Source organism: Cyanistes caeruleus, chromosome 7 (genome assembly GCF_971803275.1).
Source record: "Cyanistes caeruleus chromosome 7, bCyaCae1.hap1.1, whole genome shotgun sequence".
In the NCBI taxonomy this organism is placed as follows: domain Eukaryota; kingdom Metazoa; phylum Chordata; class Aves; order Passeriformes; family Paridae; genus Cyanistes; species Cyanistes caeruleus.
In genome coordinates, this window is record NC_141707.1 from 22,423,386 (window position 1) to 22,439,868 (window position 16,483).

At 40.0% G+C, this 16,483-nt stretch overlaps 1 protein-coding gene across 6 annotated transcripts in view; it reads left to right on the plus strand.

The window, feature by feature from the left end:
• Window positions 1-15,663, plus strand: part of ABCB11 (ATP binding cassette subfamily B member 11) — a 50,440-nt gene extending 34,777 nt beyond the window's left edge. For 5 of the 6 annotated variants that reach the window (XM_023931047.2, XM_023931051.2, XM_023931048.2 and 2 more), the window contains 14 exons: window positions 1,014-1,184; window positions 1,548-1,749; window positions 2,481-2,559; window positions 3,501-3,636; window positions 5,214-5,372; window positions 6,336-6,440; window positions 6,540-6,701; window positions 8,451-8,654; window positions 10,492-10,733; window positions 10,842-10,998; window positions 11,751-11,948; window positions 12,718-12,924; window positions 13,635-13,781; window positions 14,324-15,663. In XM_023931047.2, coding sequence (XP_023786815.2) covers window positions 1,014-1,184; window positions 1,548-1,749; window positions 2,481-2,559; window positions 3,501-3,636; window positions 5,214-5,372; window positions 6,336-6,440; window positions 6,540-6,701; window positions 8,451-8,654; window positions 10,492-10,733; window positions 10,842-10,998; window positions 11,751-11,948; window positions 12,718-12,924; window positions 13,635-13,781; window positions 14,324-14,524 — 2,370 coding nt within the window. In that variant the 3' untranslated portion in view covers window positions 14,525-15,663. The remainder of the gene's footprint in view (window positions 1-1,013; window positions 1,185-1,547; window positions 1,750-2,480; window positions 2,560-3,500; window positions 3,637-5,213; window positions 5,373-6,335; window positions 6,441-6,539; window positions 6,702-8,450; window positions 8,655-10,491; window positions 10,734-10,841; window positions 10,999-11,750; window positions 11,949-12,717; window positions 12,925-13,634; window positions 13,782-14,323) is intronic. The other variant, XM_086896730.1, reaches the window with a different exon arrangement.
• The last annotated feature ends 820 nt before the right edge of the window (window positions 15,664-16,483 follow it).

Here is a 16,483-nt window from a genome sequence, read left to right on the forward strand (position 1 = left end):
AATCAGTTCCTCAGGGATCATTTAAATAACATTTAATATCATGGAAATAATCATAGCATGATTTAAAAATTTGTATTTTTCATGCTTTGGAGATCTGTTTCTGCTCAGGCCAAAAGCAATGTAGAGCCCAGCCTCTCATTTGCTACTTCACCTGTCTGTGCTGATGCTCACAACCTCACCTCCTTGTATGAGCTCTGTACGCCAGCTGGAGGTTCCTTTTTCTCCAGTTTCTTCCCTAATGATGACAGGGCTTCAGTCATTCCTCCTTACAAAGCCCAAATTGGATAGTATCGAGCTGTATCCTTCTCTAGAATGTTATTTTGCCAAATAGCTTCTGAAAATGACATGTTACAACAGTGAATGTTATTGGCATGATTCAAGTACCATTAACTAATATTACTACATTGTCTTTATCCTCCATTGATGCATTTCCAGGCTTCCAGGAAACTATTCACTGAAAGGCTGTTTAAAGCCCCCTATTTATTTCATGGAAATGGAGGAATAAAAAAGATTTAGCTCTAAGGGAATATAATTATCCTGTCTCTCAATATGCCAGGCTTTATGTGTTTATTTAATTCCCTACCTGAAGCCAATGCCACCAGAGTATGGTATCCATGAATCACAGACACAGTGCTCATGAGTCACAGGTCATCAGCAGACAAGGCCAGCTCTGGGAAAAGTTTGCTTGAATCATCTGATGGAGAGTGGGTGGGTGATTCCTCTCCATTTCAGCTTTTGCTGATACAGCTGTTTCGAGCTGAACCAGAACATCTCACCTTTTTAACCAATGCATACTTTTGGTGTGGAGTTGAAAACCTGGCTCAGGCAAAATGATCTTGTACAGTATGAAGAAAGTTATTTCACCTGCTGCTCTTTGAATCTGCTGCATTAACAATGTTTTTGTTAAAAGTCTACTTCAAGGACAAATCTGAGGCATTTTACCAATACCTTCAACAGAACCTTAACAGGCCTTTTTCTGTTCTGTTTAATTTTCACTTTTTTCCTTCATACAGAAATTTGACACTCATGTTGGAGAGGGTGGAAGCCAAATGAGTGGAGGTCAAAAGCAGAGGATAGCTATTGCTCGAGCTTTGGTGCGTAACCCCAAAATCCTGCTCCTGGATATGGCTACGTCAGCACTGGATAATGAAAGCGAAGCAATTGTCCAAGAAGCACTTCATAAGGTTTGCTATAGTATAGCAAAAATCAGACTTGAAAGGGCAGAAATTATTTGTAATGTGCTCTGAAGAGGGTGCTACTGAATTGCCACAAATCAGTGAGAAGTGTTTCCTGATAACTGTTTCACAAGTATAAGTAGAACCTTAGCATTATGGACTGAGGAAATTTTTCTTACATTGGGACACCAGCAGAAACCTATAACTCCCTTTGCCAAGAAACAGATGCTTCTCTGTGGATGGAGCTTAAGTCAAAGTGAGCTGAACCCACTAGAAGGACTCAGTTAATTTGATGAGCCTTTAGATTGCACAGCTCATTGCCAGCATTTCAGTGTGCTGTGCTGGGAGTTGAGCTGTTGTTGTCTCCTTCAGGCTCGCCTGGGCCGCACCGCGATCTCCATCGCTCACCGCCTGTCAACCATCAAAGCTGCCGACGTCATCATCGGGTTTGAGCACGGCAGGGCCGTAGAGAGAGGCACTCACGAGGAACTCTTGCAGAGGAAAGGGGTTTATTTCATGTTGGTGACCTTACAAAGCAAAGGAGACAAAGCACCTAACAAAGAAGAAACAGAAAGTAAGCATTTTGTTTTCTTTCATAAAATCATGTAAAATACCACAGAATACAGATTTTTTGTTTTGTTTTGTTTTGTTTTGATAAGGGCTAGTAGCTACATTTTTTCTTCTGCTTTTAAGGCTGAATTTTATAATTCATAGAAGTTATACATTGATAGCCCTTGCCAAAAGTGGTTTTGCTGCATATGCATTGAAAGATTTTCCTAATACAAATCTGCCCTGAAACATTAGTTCTGACCTGCAATATCCATCATTTTATAGCTTCACTGAATGCCAAAAGTCCAGTTCTGTTGCATTTGGAATTCAGGCACATTACAGATTATGCTGAAATCATACTATTAGTTTTGCTAGAGGCAGATTTGAATCAAAGCTTCTGGAAATTAAGGTCTAATAGAATGATCTGTTATATTTTTATGAAGCATATATTGGATTTTATTATCTTGAAATAAGAGAACAATTGCAGGGTTAAAATAGGTTAAAAGGCTTTAGCAGTCACATCCAAAGTGAGATGGTCTTTGGGCTAATATTCAGTTAACTTCTTCACGTCAAATATAAATATAAAACTTGTAAAACATGTAGGTTGAGTAGCAAGGTTATATTACACCCCTTGCCTTCTACAAAGTATTCCATTTATAACGTAGAGACTATGCACTTCTTTGCAGAGCCACAGTGTACTTAGGTTGTATTCAATTTTAGCACTAACTGCAGAGCTCTACATACTGTATTTTGCAGCAGCAGAGAATAATGTGGTAGAGCCAAATCTTGAGAATGTCCAGACATTCAGCAGGGGAAGCTATCAGGCCAGTTTGCGGTGAGTCTTAAAAATGGTTGAAAATCTCAATGTTTCCAGACAATTTTCAATGTTTCTACATCATCTCGTTATTCCAAAATCTCAACAGTGCTAATAAATCACTTTTCTGTGTGCTGTGTAAAAGAGGGTGGAAAGGCTGCAAGCATTTTACTGAGATATAGTTCTCTTGGAAAGAAATAGCTTGAGTAATTATGTTACTGATTGAAGTCCATGGAGCAAGGCTCTTAATTTTGGTCCTTTCTATCTATGGCACCTTCTCTCCAATTTTGATCTACTCTGTTAATGTTCTAGTTTTGCTATTACTAACATACAGCCTTAGTTGTAATATCTAATGCACTTTCAGTCCAGTCATTTGAAAAACTACTTGCTGTGCAATTGAGAAATCAATGCAATCTACAAAGACATTTTTATTACGGTTTCTACTTGATGAAAGTGAAAGCATTTTACAGCCAGACCCTCTTGTAGCTAGACACTTATTTTTTCTTCCAGGCAAACCCATGTCAGGCATGTGCAAATGAATACATCTCCTACATTACAGAGTTATGTTTTGTCAGAGAGAGATGTGGTTTGTTTCAGCATCCTATTTTGCTGGACTGAATTACTGGTAGTGGTAACTGTGATTTGACTCAGTGTCTTAATAACTTGTGCAAATGTAGTAGGACACACCAGGGCTTTACTTAACAAATACACAGTACATGATCCATCTAAGACAATGTCTGAGTGGTGTGATTAGAATATGATTTTGAAAATTATTTGTCCCAGTTGGTGAGGTATTTTCTTCCCAAGAAGAGAACTTATTAAAGAAAGAAAAAGTCTGTGGGATTCCTATGAATTGCTTCAATGCATTCTGATTTAGTTGATATGAAAACTGTACCTGCTTTGCAAGCAATTATTGTTTTTATTAAGCTGTGAAAAACAGGCCATTTCTCTTCTCCTTGCAGAGCTTCACTTCGGCAGCGCTCAAGATCCCAGCTCTCTAATGTGGTCCCTGACCCTCCACTGTCTATTGGAGGAGATCCTGCAGAGTCTACCTATCTTATGCCTTCTCATGGAGAAGATGATGGAAAAGCAAAAGAGGTCAGGTCCAATAGTTTGCTATGAAATTTTCAACTGAGTAGGTTATATTACTCATTAATGATCACCTGGTAGCTATGTGCTTGTAGCTTAGGAGTTCTTGGCAGGTACATCTTGGCTTGATCCTTTTCTCTCCTTAAACAAAGCCACAGCTTCAATTCTTATCTCTATGTAAACCCTAGGCTGCATTTTGATTATTTGCTGTTTTGATTATTGGTCCATATAAAATTTCTAGTAGAAAATTTTGCTATTTGCTCTCCACCTGGTGGTAAATTGGTATACATTGTAGATTTAGTTGAGAAACATACATTCATTAAAGCTGAATTAAGTGATGAAAAGCAAACTGCTCAGTCTGTGAAATGTAATTAATGGGCACTCAGTGATACAAATGGCACTGCTTCTTGTTCAGTAAAGAATAAATTCACTTTCCTCTAAAAATCATTTGGAGACTTGAACGGAGAGACACCCTCACTGCAACCTAACCCAGAATCCTTTCACTGTCAGTGTCCTCATGCAATCAACTGGCATAGAAAATGAAGGCCAGCATGCCTTAAAATGACACAGAATACGTAGGAATACACACAGTGGCTTTCCAAAGTACCTATGAAGTTCCCTGCATCAATTTGCATGGTGGCAGTTGCTCAGTGCAGAGAGTAGCAGATAGAAGTTACCTTTCTTGCTACTGCCAAGCTTATTCTGTGGATAAATAGAGGGCTTGAGTGCTGTCACTCTGGCACCAGCTCAGAAAAAAAGAGAAAATACAAGATGTTTCCACCCACTCCTCCCTGAATATTTCCAAAAGATAGGTCTTCACAGTGTCTCTTTTGTCTGGCTGTTTCTAGTCATATGAATTGAGGGAGAGGAGCAAGGCTGAGCACACTAAGTGTTACAAAAATTCTGCGCAAATCAAACTGCAGGATAAGTTATAATTTGATGATGAGTATTCTGCCCTTACTGGGCATAATTATGGGAATTCAGCATATAGTCTGAGGATATTTCACAGAAGGGAGGCATAATTACCATGTAAAAAGCCCGAATCCAGCTATCACTCTGAAATCCCTCATTTTAATTCTATCACATATCTGTTAATTTGATGCACTCTGATCAATGGGGTCACTCACAATACTTAAAAATAATATTTAAGAGATTGAATGAGTGACAGAAAAAGCTGCTTGTAAGGAGGGAATTTAGGTTTTGGCACTGGGTATTTCATCACACCTTGTCTGGAGACAGTTGAAAGGGAATAGCCTGGGTTTCAGTGGCATGTTAAAATGTTAAACTGGTTGTAAACAACCTCTGCATATGGAACAATTAGAGCTGCAAAATGTATGAATCTCTCTCTTTCTCCCCAGGGATGGTAAAGGTTGTTGTTTATTTAACCTTTTTGTTACGTAAACCTGACTTATTAGGGCCACAAAAGAGCTCCAGACAGTAACCTCTCTGCCCCTCCTATCTAAAGCTAGAGCAGCTGTTTGGGCTGCCCAGTTTAAGAAACTAGGCTAACTATTTTACCTCACTCTTAAAGGGACAGTGTCACTGATGGAATGCATTTACTTCAGAAATCCAAACTATTTTTTTAGGAATCTGTTGTGGAGGAAGATGCCAAGCCTGTATCATTTACCAGAATTTTGAAATACAATGCCTCTGAATGGCCATACCTGGTGCTTGGATCTCTGGCAGCTGCTGTGAATGGAGCCGTCAATCCACTCTATGCTTTGTTATTCAGTCAGATTCTTGGGGTATGTTATGATAACATTTTAAAGTGCATTTCAGCTCTGAAACAGAGGAGAGTGCCTATATGATGCACAACTTGACATGTTTTGGCAAATCTTTAGATCTCATCAAGTAAATGGGGTTAACTTTCTTGCCTATAAACAATTATTGAGTAGAGACATTTCTATCACTGTCATCAAACTATCATTAGAGCTCTTTGAAGGGGTAAGCTTATCAGCACTTGTCACGTGTCCTTCATTATCTCTTTTGATCATTCTCCAGGAACTGTTGAGAAAGGGTTCCTATACTTGCATGCAGTTTATTTTAGATGAGGCAAAATATACCTCACAAGCATGTATAGTGGAGAGAGCACATGCAAAGGTCATTCTCTGAAGAATTTTATTGCACAGACTTGGCAAGCCTTTGAGAAAGCTTTGGATCAGATCTAAACAATACTTCGCTTTTGTGTTTATGTATTTCAGGCACCTTTTTGCTGCCTGCTCCCTGCAGAACGCACAGGAAGAGGTAGATAATTATACCTGGGTTCATAGTCACCAGCAAAGAGTAGGCTTGCATCACTAGGTTTGGAAGCAGGAAGTAGGAATATGCTTTAAACCTTAACATTCACTAAAAGATACAATATTATCAAAACCCATCACCTCTCTTGAAACTCGTCAAGTTCAGCCATGAGTGTTTGTTTCTTCAAAAGCTTGTGGTGATAGAGGAAGGATGCTTCCTTCCCCTTTTGTGTAAAAGCTTTCTGGGGAAATGCTTGCCAAGTTGCTGTGAAACTGGAGGGCTGCCTGAAGATATTCAGTGCTGCTCTAAGTGGTTCCCAGGAAAGTGAGTGCACCTCACTTTGCAGGGGGTGAGGGAGAACTCTGTGTTCTGGCTTTGGTTGCAGGATGGGTTTCTGCACTTGGCAATTGGGAGTCAAGAACAAACATCATAAACAGCAAAACTGACATTTCTATTTATTTTTTTCAAAGACCTTCTCTATTCTTGATGAAGGAAACCAAAAAAACCAGATCAATGGTGTCTGCGTGCTCTTTGTCTTAGTCGGAGTTGTTTCATTTTTCACACAGTTTCTTCAGGTAATTGCTGTCCAATTTAGCAATACATATTTTTGGGTTTGCACCCTTTCTCGGTGGGTGTCTCTTTCTGCAGTCTTTATTTATTCTCATGTACCCCAGGGATACACCTTTGCCAAGTCTGGTGAGCTGCTTACAAGACGGTTAAGGAAAATTGGTTTCCAGGCTATGCTCGGGCAAGACATTGGTTGGTTTGATGACCGGAAGAACAGCCCCGGTGCTTTGACTACCAGACTTGCAACAGATGCCTCACAGGTCCAAGGGGTAAGACCTGGCCCTTTATGAATCATTTTAGTATAAGCACTGATTGAAGGCCTATTTTGGCATGTTGTCACAGAAATTAGCTACCATGCAACCAGCCAGATCAGTGTAGATCAGTTCTTGGTAAATTAAGCTATTTCTACTCATCACAGACTGCCACTGTGGAACCAACAGTAGTATATGGTATATCCTAAAAGTACAAACAAGACCTCAAAAATAAATTAAATACCAACCAACAATGGAATGATAAGGAACACCCAGCGCAGAAGTTTGATTTTCTTTTTTATTTTCCTCTGGAGCTTTTTGCCACAATGTTAAAGTGTTTATTTCAAAAACATGTCAAAACACTATGTTAGTGACAGTCATTAATAACCATGTTTTCCAGTTTTCAGCATGGTATTGTGCATGTTGTGGTAATTTTCATCTAAACTGACAACCCACTTGAAAAACCAATCTGCAGTGCTGGCTGGTGCTCCAGCTGGGAATCCTGCAGGCAGTTTCAGTGCCCAGGAAAATGAGACACTAACCACATGCACTGTGCTCCTTAAGCTGAGGGTTAAATCATGCTCAGCTATATACGTTCCCTATCTGAACTGATTCTTTAGAAGAAGTGAGTCAGATGCCATTTTGCTGGGCTGCAATGCAAGCAATTTTCTAGAAACAAGGAAGGAGATGTACATATCTATTTTGTTGCAAAAATGGTCATGTTTCAGCTTGACTGAAGATTGTACATTAGTTTCGAAAAACTATTAACAGGGGTTTTAGAGAAGGTTTCCAAAACCCCTGTCAGCAGCAAAATCTAGAATCAGAGAAACCTGCTGCAAACCTCACAGGCACTTACAGGGTATCTTTTAATTGAAATAAATGAACTTGTAAACCTCTGACTGAACCATTTAATAGCCTCCTACAGGACATCTTTGCTCAAAGCACAGCAGTGAGGCACAGTCATCCAAACTAGAGCTTGCAGTGGGTGAGGGAGACCAGAGCTACCTGAGCAGCAGTGCCCTGCACCTTTCACTGCCTGACACAGACCTTGCTGCAGGTCAGGGAAGAGATGATGAGCATTTTGTGCTGCCAAGCTCATACCCTGCAAATGAGTTTGACTGAAAATCATCAAGGACATCAAATGTACATTCTTATTCTAATACATAGCAATATAGGCTCCTATTTAGGGTGCTGTTTACTGCTATGAAAGACAATTACTTTTGAGTAAATAAATCAAGTCTATTAGAAAGACTAGCGTTGTTGAAGTACATAAGGAGCAGACAAATGCATTCAATGATGTCAAAGCTGTATTTAATTTTTTTCCTTAATAAAGGGATAGGCTGAAATACAACTTAGTTTCATCCCTTTTCAGGGATGTTGCTTACTGATTTTAGCACAGCTGAGGCTTTGTTGTTAATAGTTAAGTTATAAAATGGTCCTGTTGATTATTTATGTCTACATGGATAAATGTAGAGGCTAAACAATATATTCAGATGAGTGATTCTCCAGGGAACCAAGGCAACAGATTTCAGTAGTTAGATTATCTTTCTCACAATCAGTCTCACAAAACTGAACATTTGCAGTTCTTCTCTTGATCAAATTAATTTGAAACAGTATATGCAGACTGGCTAAATTTTAGTGCAGTCAGTACCTGTTAGTGGCTTATGTTATTTTCATTTACAGGTTTTTTTCTAGAGTTTTATAGGACAATTTGTTTAATTTGTTTTTGAAGTACAAATCAATCACGCTTGTTTCTTTTCTTCAAAGGCAACTGGATCGCAGATAGGAATGATTGTCAATTCCTTTACTAATATTGGGGTGGCCATGATTATTTCCTTCTACTTCAGCTGGAAACTGAGTTTGGTAATAATGTGTTTCTTGCCATTTTTGGCTTTATCTGGAGCTGTGCAGGCTAAAATGCTGACAGGATTTGCCTCACAGGACAAGAAAGCACTGGAAGCTACTGGACGGGTAATGCTGTTTAAAGACTTATTTATATTTGCAGTCACGGGTAGATGAAAAAACATTCTTAAGGGACTATCAGTAACTCAAATGTCATGAAACTGGCAATGTTTTGTGAATAAGTTGCAATATTTCAGGTTGTTAAACCATTGAAACAACACTGGGAACTCCCTAACTGCAAATGCACTTGCTGCATGGAATGTGACTGACCTTGCAAAAGTTATTGGACTGAAGTGGTAGACACAAATCTCTCAGCAGTCCGGTTCACCTTTGTTGGGTTTTATTTAAACACTCGTTTGCTGATGCCTTGTGCTTAAGCTGTCCTCAGAAAGCAGTGATACTTATTCACCTAGAAATGCTTCCAGCTGAGAATCTGGCACTGAACCACAAATCAGTATGTGGATTTTAGAGAGGACAGTTGTTCCTTTGGTGGGGTGTACCAGCTTAAGAATTAATCTCTTAGCCCTTCTCGTCTTAAGAATTAGGACCTGACCAATTACCCACAACCAGAATGGTTAATTATTTACAAAAGTTTTAAATCAAAATACTTGACAAGAAGAGAAAATTCACTAATGAGTCAAGGCAACAGCTCTTACTCAGTAGAACAACCTAGAGATTGTGACGAAGAAGACACTCAATGCTTCAGCAGTTTTGGTGATGATTGATTGTGTCTGGTGCTATTTTCTAATTTGTTTGCCAGCACTGCATCCAAAAGCACCATGTTCTTCCGAAGTGATTGCTCATCAGCCATGCTAAACATGGAAAAAGTCTGCACAATCCAATTCACAGTACCTATTATCTGCTCCTTCACAATGAATGATAATGTAAGACATTGACTCAATTTTGGCCAGGAGAAAAAAAAATCCTGAAATTTAATTTCTGATTGTCTACATTCAGATCTTTTCCTACATGTTGAAAACATTCATAAACTATAATACCACACCTGCTTCCCAAAGGAATCTGTTACATTATGAATCTACTATCAAAGTCCAAGCAAACTACAGAATTTAAAAACAATTTCTTAATAAAATCACTTGATATTAAAAGGGTGAAATTAGGACCAAACAAGCTGTCAATTTACTACTGTAGATGAAATTGTGATACAATTTTTTGGGGACATAAACCCAAATTTTGATTGGCAATAAATTACAATATGAAGCCCACAATTAACAGAAGTTCCACACAATTTTCTGTAAGGATTATCTCATAATTTCCTGTGTTGCATTTTTCTATGTGCAAAGGCAAGCACTTGCTTACTCTTTGTCTGTGTACACAGTAAAGATCTTGGAAATTGTGTCACTGAAGAGTTGTATGTTCCATCTCATCAGCCTTTTAGACATCAGAGAGGGAGGGAGGGTGAGCAGGTGAGGAAAGTTAGTAAATTCAAGTGGGTTCAATTTATGAAACTGATGTTGGAGAAGCCTTCCCTTTTAACTCGTTTTCTGACTATTGCAAAAAGTAACACAAAACAATTGAAATAAACATAGTTAATTAATAAATCCATGCAACCAAGGGAGTTCCTAAAACAATCTTTTGTGAGTGTCACATTTATTCACATTACGTGAAATAAGTCACAAGTCTGATTCCCTAAGAATGCTTACAGTAGCAGGTCCAGTGGAGCAGGCAGAGCATTGCTCTCGAGGAAATCAATAGGTAATTACTTGTAGTAGAGGTTCTCTTTAGGCTGTCTGATGTTTGGGTCAGTCTGTATCATGTCTGAATGAATTTATATATTGCATCAGTGTCCTGAGTTTGTGAAAGAATCATGCACTTGTGAGACCACACTCTACTTTTCCAAGTAAAAATTAGGGGCTTTTACCCACCCTTTTTTTTTTTCCTCCTTCAGATTGCCAGTGAAGCTCTCTCTAACATCAGAACAGTAGCTGGGATAGGAAAAGAGAAAATGTTTATCAACAATTTTGAGAAGCACCTAGATATGCCCTACAGAGCTGCAGTCAAAAAAGCACACGTGTACGGAATCTGCTTTGGCTTTGCCCAGAGCATTGTGTTCATCGCCAACTCCGTCTCTTACCGATATGGGGGGTTTCTTGTTGACACTGAAGGACTCCATTACAGCTTTGTGTTCAGGTGAGAGCCTGTCCAGAGCCACAAACAGCCTCTAAAAGTTCTGGACTCAGTGTGGTGTTCAGTTTCCTGATGGCTTCCCAAGAATGACTGTGTCCACCTTCCCCACAGGGTGATCTCTGCTATTGTCACCAGTGGAACTGCTTTGGGGAAAGCGTCTTCCTATACCCCAAATTATGCCAAAGCCAAAACATCTGCTGCACGCTTTTTTCAACTGGTTGATCGGCTTCCTAAAATCAGTGTTTACAGTGAAAAAGGGGAAAAATGGGTAAGACTGGAGATGGGTCATTTGCGATGTCAGTCAGCTCACTACAGGCATGGATGTTGCACTAATAATTTAGGAGTCAGTGAAGATCAATGCTTTACAAGAAGGTTATGCTGACTGTAGAATTTTTATTTGTCTTTGCTCTTTTGGAAGCAAGCTCTGTACTAGACAGAAAGAGTAAGATAAAGTCAGCCATCAGGAATTTGTCAGTGTAAATCTGTAAACTGGAATGGAACTGATTTGGATGACTCACAGAACAGCAAGCTCTTATTTCCTGCTTTATAGTTCACTACAAACCTGGCTATTGCTATTTTATAATGGATGTTTTTCCATTCACGTCAAAATAGTGAGGGGTGCTCATGAGGAGGCAAAGAATTGTTGAGTCAGACAAAATGAAAATTCTCAGTTTCTGGTGACTGAAAAGTCAGACACAGAAAATTGAAATTATTTATTTTATGCACAATGTCTATATTAAAATGAAAAATGTGCCCATTTGCAAAGCAATGCCATTTCTAATTTATGCCTCTGACCAGTGCCATGCAGGGAAGCATAAGCAGAGAAATAGTGTTATGACTAATAGATTCACCTCTAGGACAGCTACTCCAGTAATGTCTTTTTCCCTTTTCCTGAGATAATTTCTGAAGTACAAATGTCATATTTTAAGCAAAAGGTGCAAGAAGAGTTGTCTTGCACTCTACAATTCAGGGTTGAGCTCGAGCTCACTGTAACATCTTTCTCCTTTTTCTATTCCCCAGGATGATTTCAAGGGAAGCATTGAATTTCTTAACTGTAAATTCACATACCCTTCTCGGCCTGATATTCAGGTCCTGAAAGGACTCTCTATATCTGTTAAGCCTGGACAAACTTTGGCATTTGTTGGAAGTAGTGGCTGTGGCAAGAGCACCAGCGTCCAACTTCTGGAACGTTTCTATGACCCTGAGAAAGGAAGTGTGGTAAGCAAACAAAATGTGGTTTCTGTGCTCTGGTTTTCAGAAATATTCCAAGCACCTTCTGCTTGTGTCCTACTGTGCAGCCTAGCAGTAGTGGCTCATACATGTGCAGTTTGAGGCTTCATCTCCTCAAAAGGACAGATGTGACTATTTTGACAGTTCCCAAGTATTATATCAGACATATTCAGACAAGATCAGAGAACTACATGCCTCAGGAGCAGTCTCATACATTATGTAGGTCATAGGCATTTGCCTTGGTAGCTTCTGTATGAAACATACAAATGTGTGTTGTACATTTCAAAAACACAAGCAAAAACAAGTCTGAATGGAACAACAAAGAGCCTGGGACTTGTCTACATTTAACTTCCAGCTATTCAATTACTGATAGCTTAAAAAGCTTTTCTATGTTTTCTTAACATAAATACTTACCCATCTAAACTGATTTCTCTTTTTCTGGGAAAAATCTGTGTGGTGATCACTATGTTAGGAGGCAATAAAGCATGTTTCTAGCCTTAAGCAAGTAAACAGTGCATCAGGACTTACATTGTACAAATTGTCTAGTGTATTTTGTGGTATGGATAAAAGCCATACCACAAAATAAACATCACGCACAAAGGAGTCAGACATAAGCAATTCAACCTATCACTTTTAATCAGTTGTGTTTGTGTTTTAATGATACGGTTAAATAATTTAGTTTTGCTGTAAACTATTTGGGTGTTGCAAACTGTTGTTTTGTAATGATGTTTCAACTTTTCTCCCATTTCCCTTGTAGTTAATAGATGGACATGACTCTAAGAACGTAAATGTGCAGTTTCTTAGATCAAAAATTGGAATAGTGTCACAGGAACCTGTGCTATTTGACTGCAGCATTGCTGATAATATCAAATATGGCAGCAATACAAAAGAGACGACGATGGAAAAAGTCATAGAAGCAGCCCAGAAGGCTCAGCTACATGATTTTGTCATGTCTCTGCCTAATGTAAGTACCTGTGAGGCCTTGGCTGCTCAGTGTTCATTGCAGCAGGAGCTGCTCCAAAACCAGTTAAGTTGCTACACACATGCACCTTTTATGTCCTTTTACAGCTGTGACAGTAGGAGAAGAGGGTGCTGTGACCATTTGTTGTGTTCCTTAGAGTCTGAGTCCCTGCTGAATTCTTACACAGTAGGCAAATACATAAATCCCGTTTTCAGCTGTGAGAGATTTGCCTTGTGAGTAGGATATGATACTTGGACAAAAATATTTGAAGCTGGCTGCTTATGTACACTTAAGTATTTAAATGCACTGAAATAATATAAATTTGAAAAGAACGTATAAGGTATGCATACAATTTAGGCACCCAAACAAAGCACTTCCCTAGAAATCCCTTAAATTACTTTTAGCCTCTACTAACAAATGTAGGGCAGGGAGAATTAATTTGCCTCAGACAAATTAGCCAACTACTTGCTATCACATTGTCTTTCCAGGTTCATCATTATGCTGCCTGGGCCTCAGGGCCATGTGCAGACAAAGCACAGCTTGGAAACATCACCCCAAACATGTTTACTGCTGAATGTTGTTTCTGCCTTCCCAGGTTCTTCAAGTAGTCAGCAATGGTCAGCTTTCTTGCCTCTCTCCTGCTCTTCCTTTAGGCTGTGTACTGGTATATTAGCTTACACCTGAATAAAATACTCCTTTTTTATATTTTTCAGAAATATGAAACTAATGTTGGGGCTCAGGGATCCCAGCTGTCTCGTGGACAAAAACAACGCATTGCCATAGCAAGGGCCATCATACGAGACCCTAAAATTTTATTACTGGATGAAGCTACATCTGCCTTAGACACAGAGAGTGAAAAGGTAAATGCGCAGTGATAATCAATAAGGGAAAGTAAACACAATGGCCTAAAACATACAATACCTTTTCTGTTCTACAGATATGCTCATGTACTCCACTACATGATTGTATGTTATTCCACATCATGAATTCAGCACTTTCACCTTTCATGATCTTTCCAAGAAGTGCAGGAGGTACAGCTGTAAGAAAAAGCAGCCAGCCTCAAGTGCTCTTAAACCACCTATGAGAAGCAGCACGTTTTCAGAAATGTCTGAATTGCCCGATTTCAAAGCATTCAGTTGACATTTAGCATGTCAGCAGAGTAAAGGTCTTCCTTAATTTCTACCTCAGTCTGCATTTAGCTGTCCCTTGTTTGTACTGCTGGTAAACAGAGGTCATGAGCCAGCTAAGCACATCAGTATCAGAACCCCTGATTTAGTCTCACTGTCCCTTTTACAAGTATTGCACAACATGGTTAATTAATCTGAAGCAATTGGGTTCCTCCAGCTCTGAGCCCTGTTCAATTTGCACATTTTTATTCTGACACTTTTTCTGCTGCCTTTAGACTGTGCAGATGGCACTGGATAAAGCCAGAGAAGGGCGCACCTGCATTGTCATCGCCCACCGCTTGTCCACCATCCAGAACGCTGACATCATCGCTGTGATGTCACAAGGACTCATCATTGAAAGGGGCACTCATGATGAACTGATGGCCATGGAAGGAGCCTACTGGAAGCTTGTTACTACTGGAGCCCCAATTAGCTGAATTACTGTGATTCTAAATTTGAAAGATTTCTGTAAGCAAATACTTTGTGGTAGGTATGTGTATGTTGGTGATCCATTGTGCTACAGAGCAAGTGCTCTACAGTACAGTGAGTTCTGTGGAATCCTGAATGTATGTAGCTGTCTGCATAAAACACGCTTGTCCTGAATGTGCAAGGCACTAAGCACAGGCTGATGCAGTCAGGAAGTAGCGTAGCCCACTCATAAGAGAAAAAAAAACTGGGAAAGATCTTTTCTGGTGATCTGGGGAGTTGCTGCTCCCTGCAGTCAGACTGGACAGTCCTGTCATGCCTCAACTAGCAATCAAGGAAGACTCTGGTGTTCTGGAAACTGCCCTCTCTCTAGGTAAGCTGAATGAGTGAAAACAACCCCTCAAAGGATGCTGTACATCTGAAGGGATCAAAGCTGTCCTAAGGTTTGGTCTGCAGACAATTACAGCAGAGGCCCTTCCTGTGCATGCAGAAGCCCCACTCTTCACCCATTGTACCACAGATATCAGTGGTGCTGTTGTGGGGGGCTGGGCTTCCCTTGTGTGCACCTGCAGCACTGACACAGCTGTGCCCCTTCAACAAACCAATCAGTACTTACAGAGAAGGCAGCTCCACAGAAGTAAGGAAAGTAACCAAGGGTAAGGAACAGAAGCTGGTGAGGACCATTTTCCAGCTAACATTCATTACTCTAATCAGCCATCAAAAGGATTTTTGAATAGGAATAAATACCTTGGTTAAATTAATGTAAAATTCTATGGTTAATCATCAGTTATTTAAACCACTTCTATTGAAATGGTGATGGATATATTCTTTTTTTCAGAAGGTAAGACAATCATGAGTGAAGGTAGAAGAAATAGGCATAATTAGCTCTTTGTATTAAATACAGTTGATAAACAGAGCAACAATATATTCAGAAATGACAAAGGTCAGGAAGGAGCTTCTTTTGGGAGAAGCTTGTATCTGTCACAGTTTATTATAAGATCTACCACAAGTTTCACTGAAATATGTTATTGGTTATTGTCTGCAGCATAACTGGACTGTTTCCTTTAGTGACTGGGATCTTGGAGAAAAGCAGGTAGAAAGACACCTTTGTGACCTAAATTAAACCAATAAATTGTATTTTTTTACTGGCTCTTGTGCTCTACTATTTCTTCTCTTACCTTTCAGCTAAGCACATGAGTATCTTGCAGCAGCCAGCAAGTATCATGTCTGTGAGAAGGTCTGCTGTTCAGGATGAAGCTCCTGAGAAGGCTGACTCGAGGACACCAGCCCCTGCCTGCACAGGAGGCTGCTGTCTCCCTGCAGGAGCACAGGTCCACAGCCCAAGCTCAGCGGTAGTGCTGCTGCTCTTCAATGTAACATCATCCTCTTTTCAGGCAGCTGGGAAACACCGAGAGCTAAATGCTGGGAAGGGTGCTAGTGCAACAGAATGCACTCACTGTGTACATAACAGTTGCACATTCTTGGATCCACCTCCTGCCACTTTGTTCCTATATGTTGTTGACAACCAATTGATTACAAAAACCTCTGGTACCTGGGCAAAGGGATTGGATTACAGGTGGCACTACATGGTGTGTCTGGGCATGAGCAGCAAGCCTTCATGGAATGCTCAGTGTAGAAAGACTGGACTGGTCTTGCAGCTGCAGCTGCTTCACTGGTAAAATGTCCCAGTTCTGGGGCTTGGTGACAATATCCCTGAGCCATTCCAAAGTCATTTGCTTACATCTTTCAAGCCAGACCCGAGTTACTAGTCTTGACAGTAGATGGTGTCATTTTGTGTCTTCTGCTGTATGCTTCTCTGCATGGTACATGGCAGCTGCATTTTCCAACACCCTATTCCTCTGGGCAGATATAACCATGATACTGTTTTGGGATAGCACCAGAGATGATAGCAGCTCTGCAAATACAGCTCCTGCTCCAACTAGACTCCTCTGGGTAGGAACAGTGTGTCT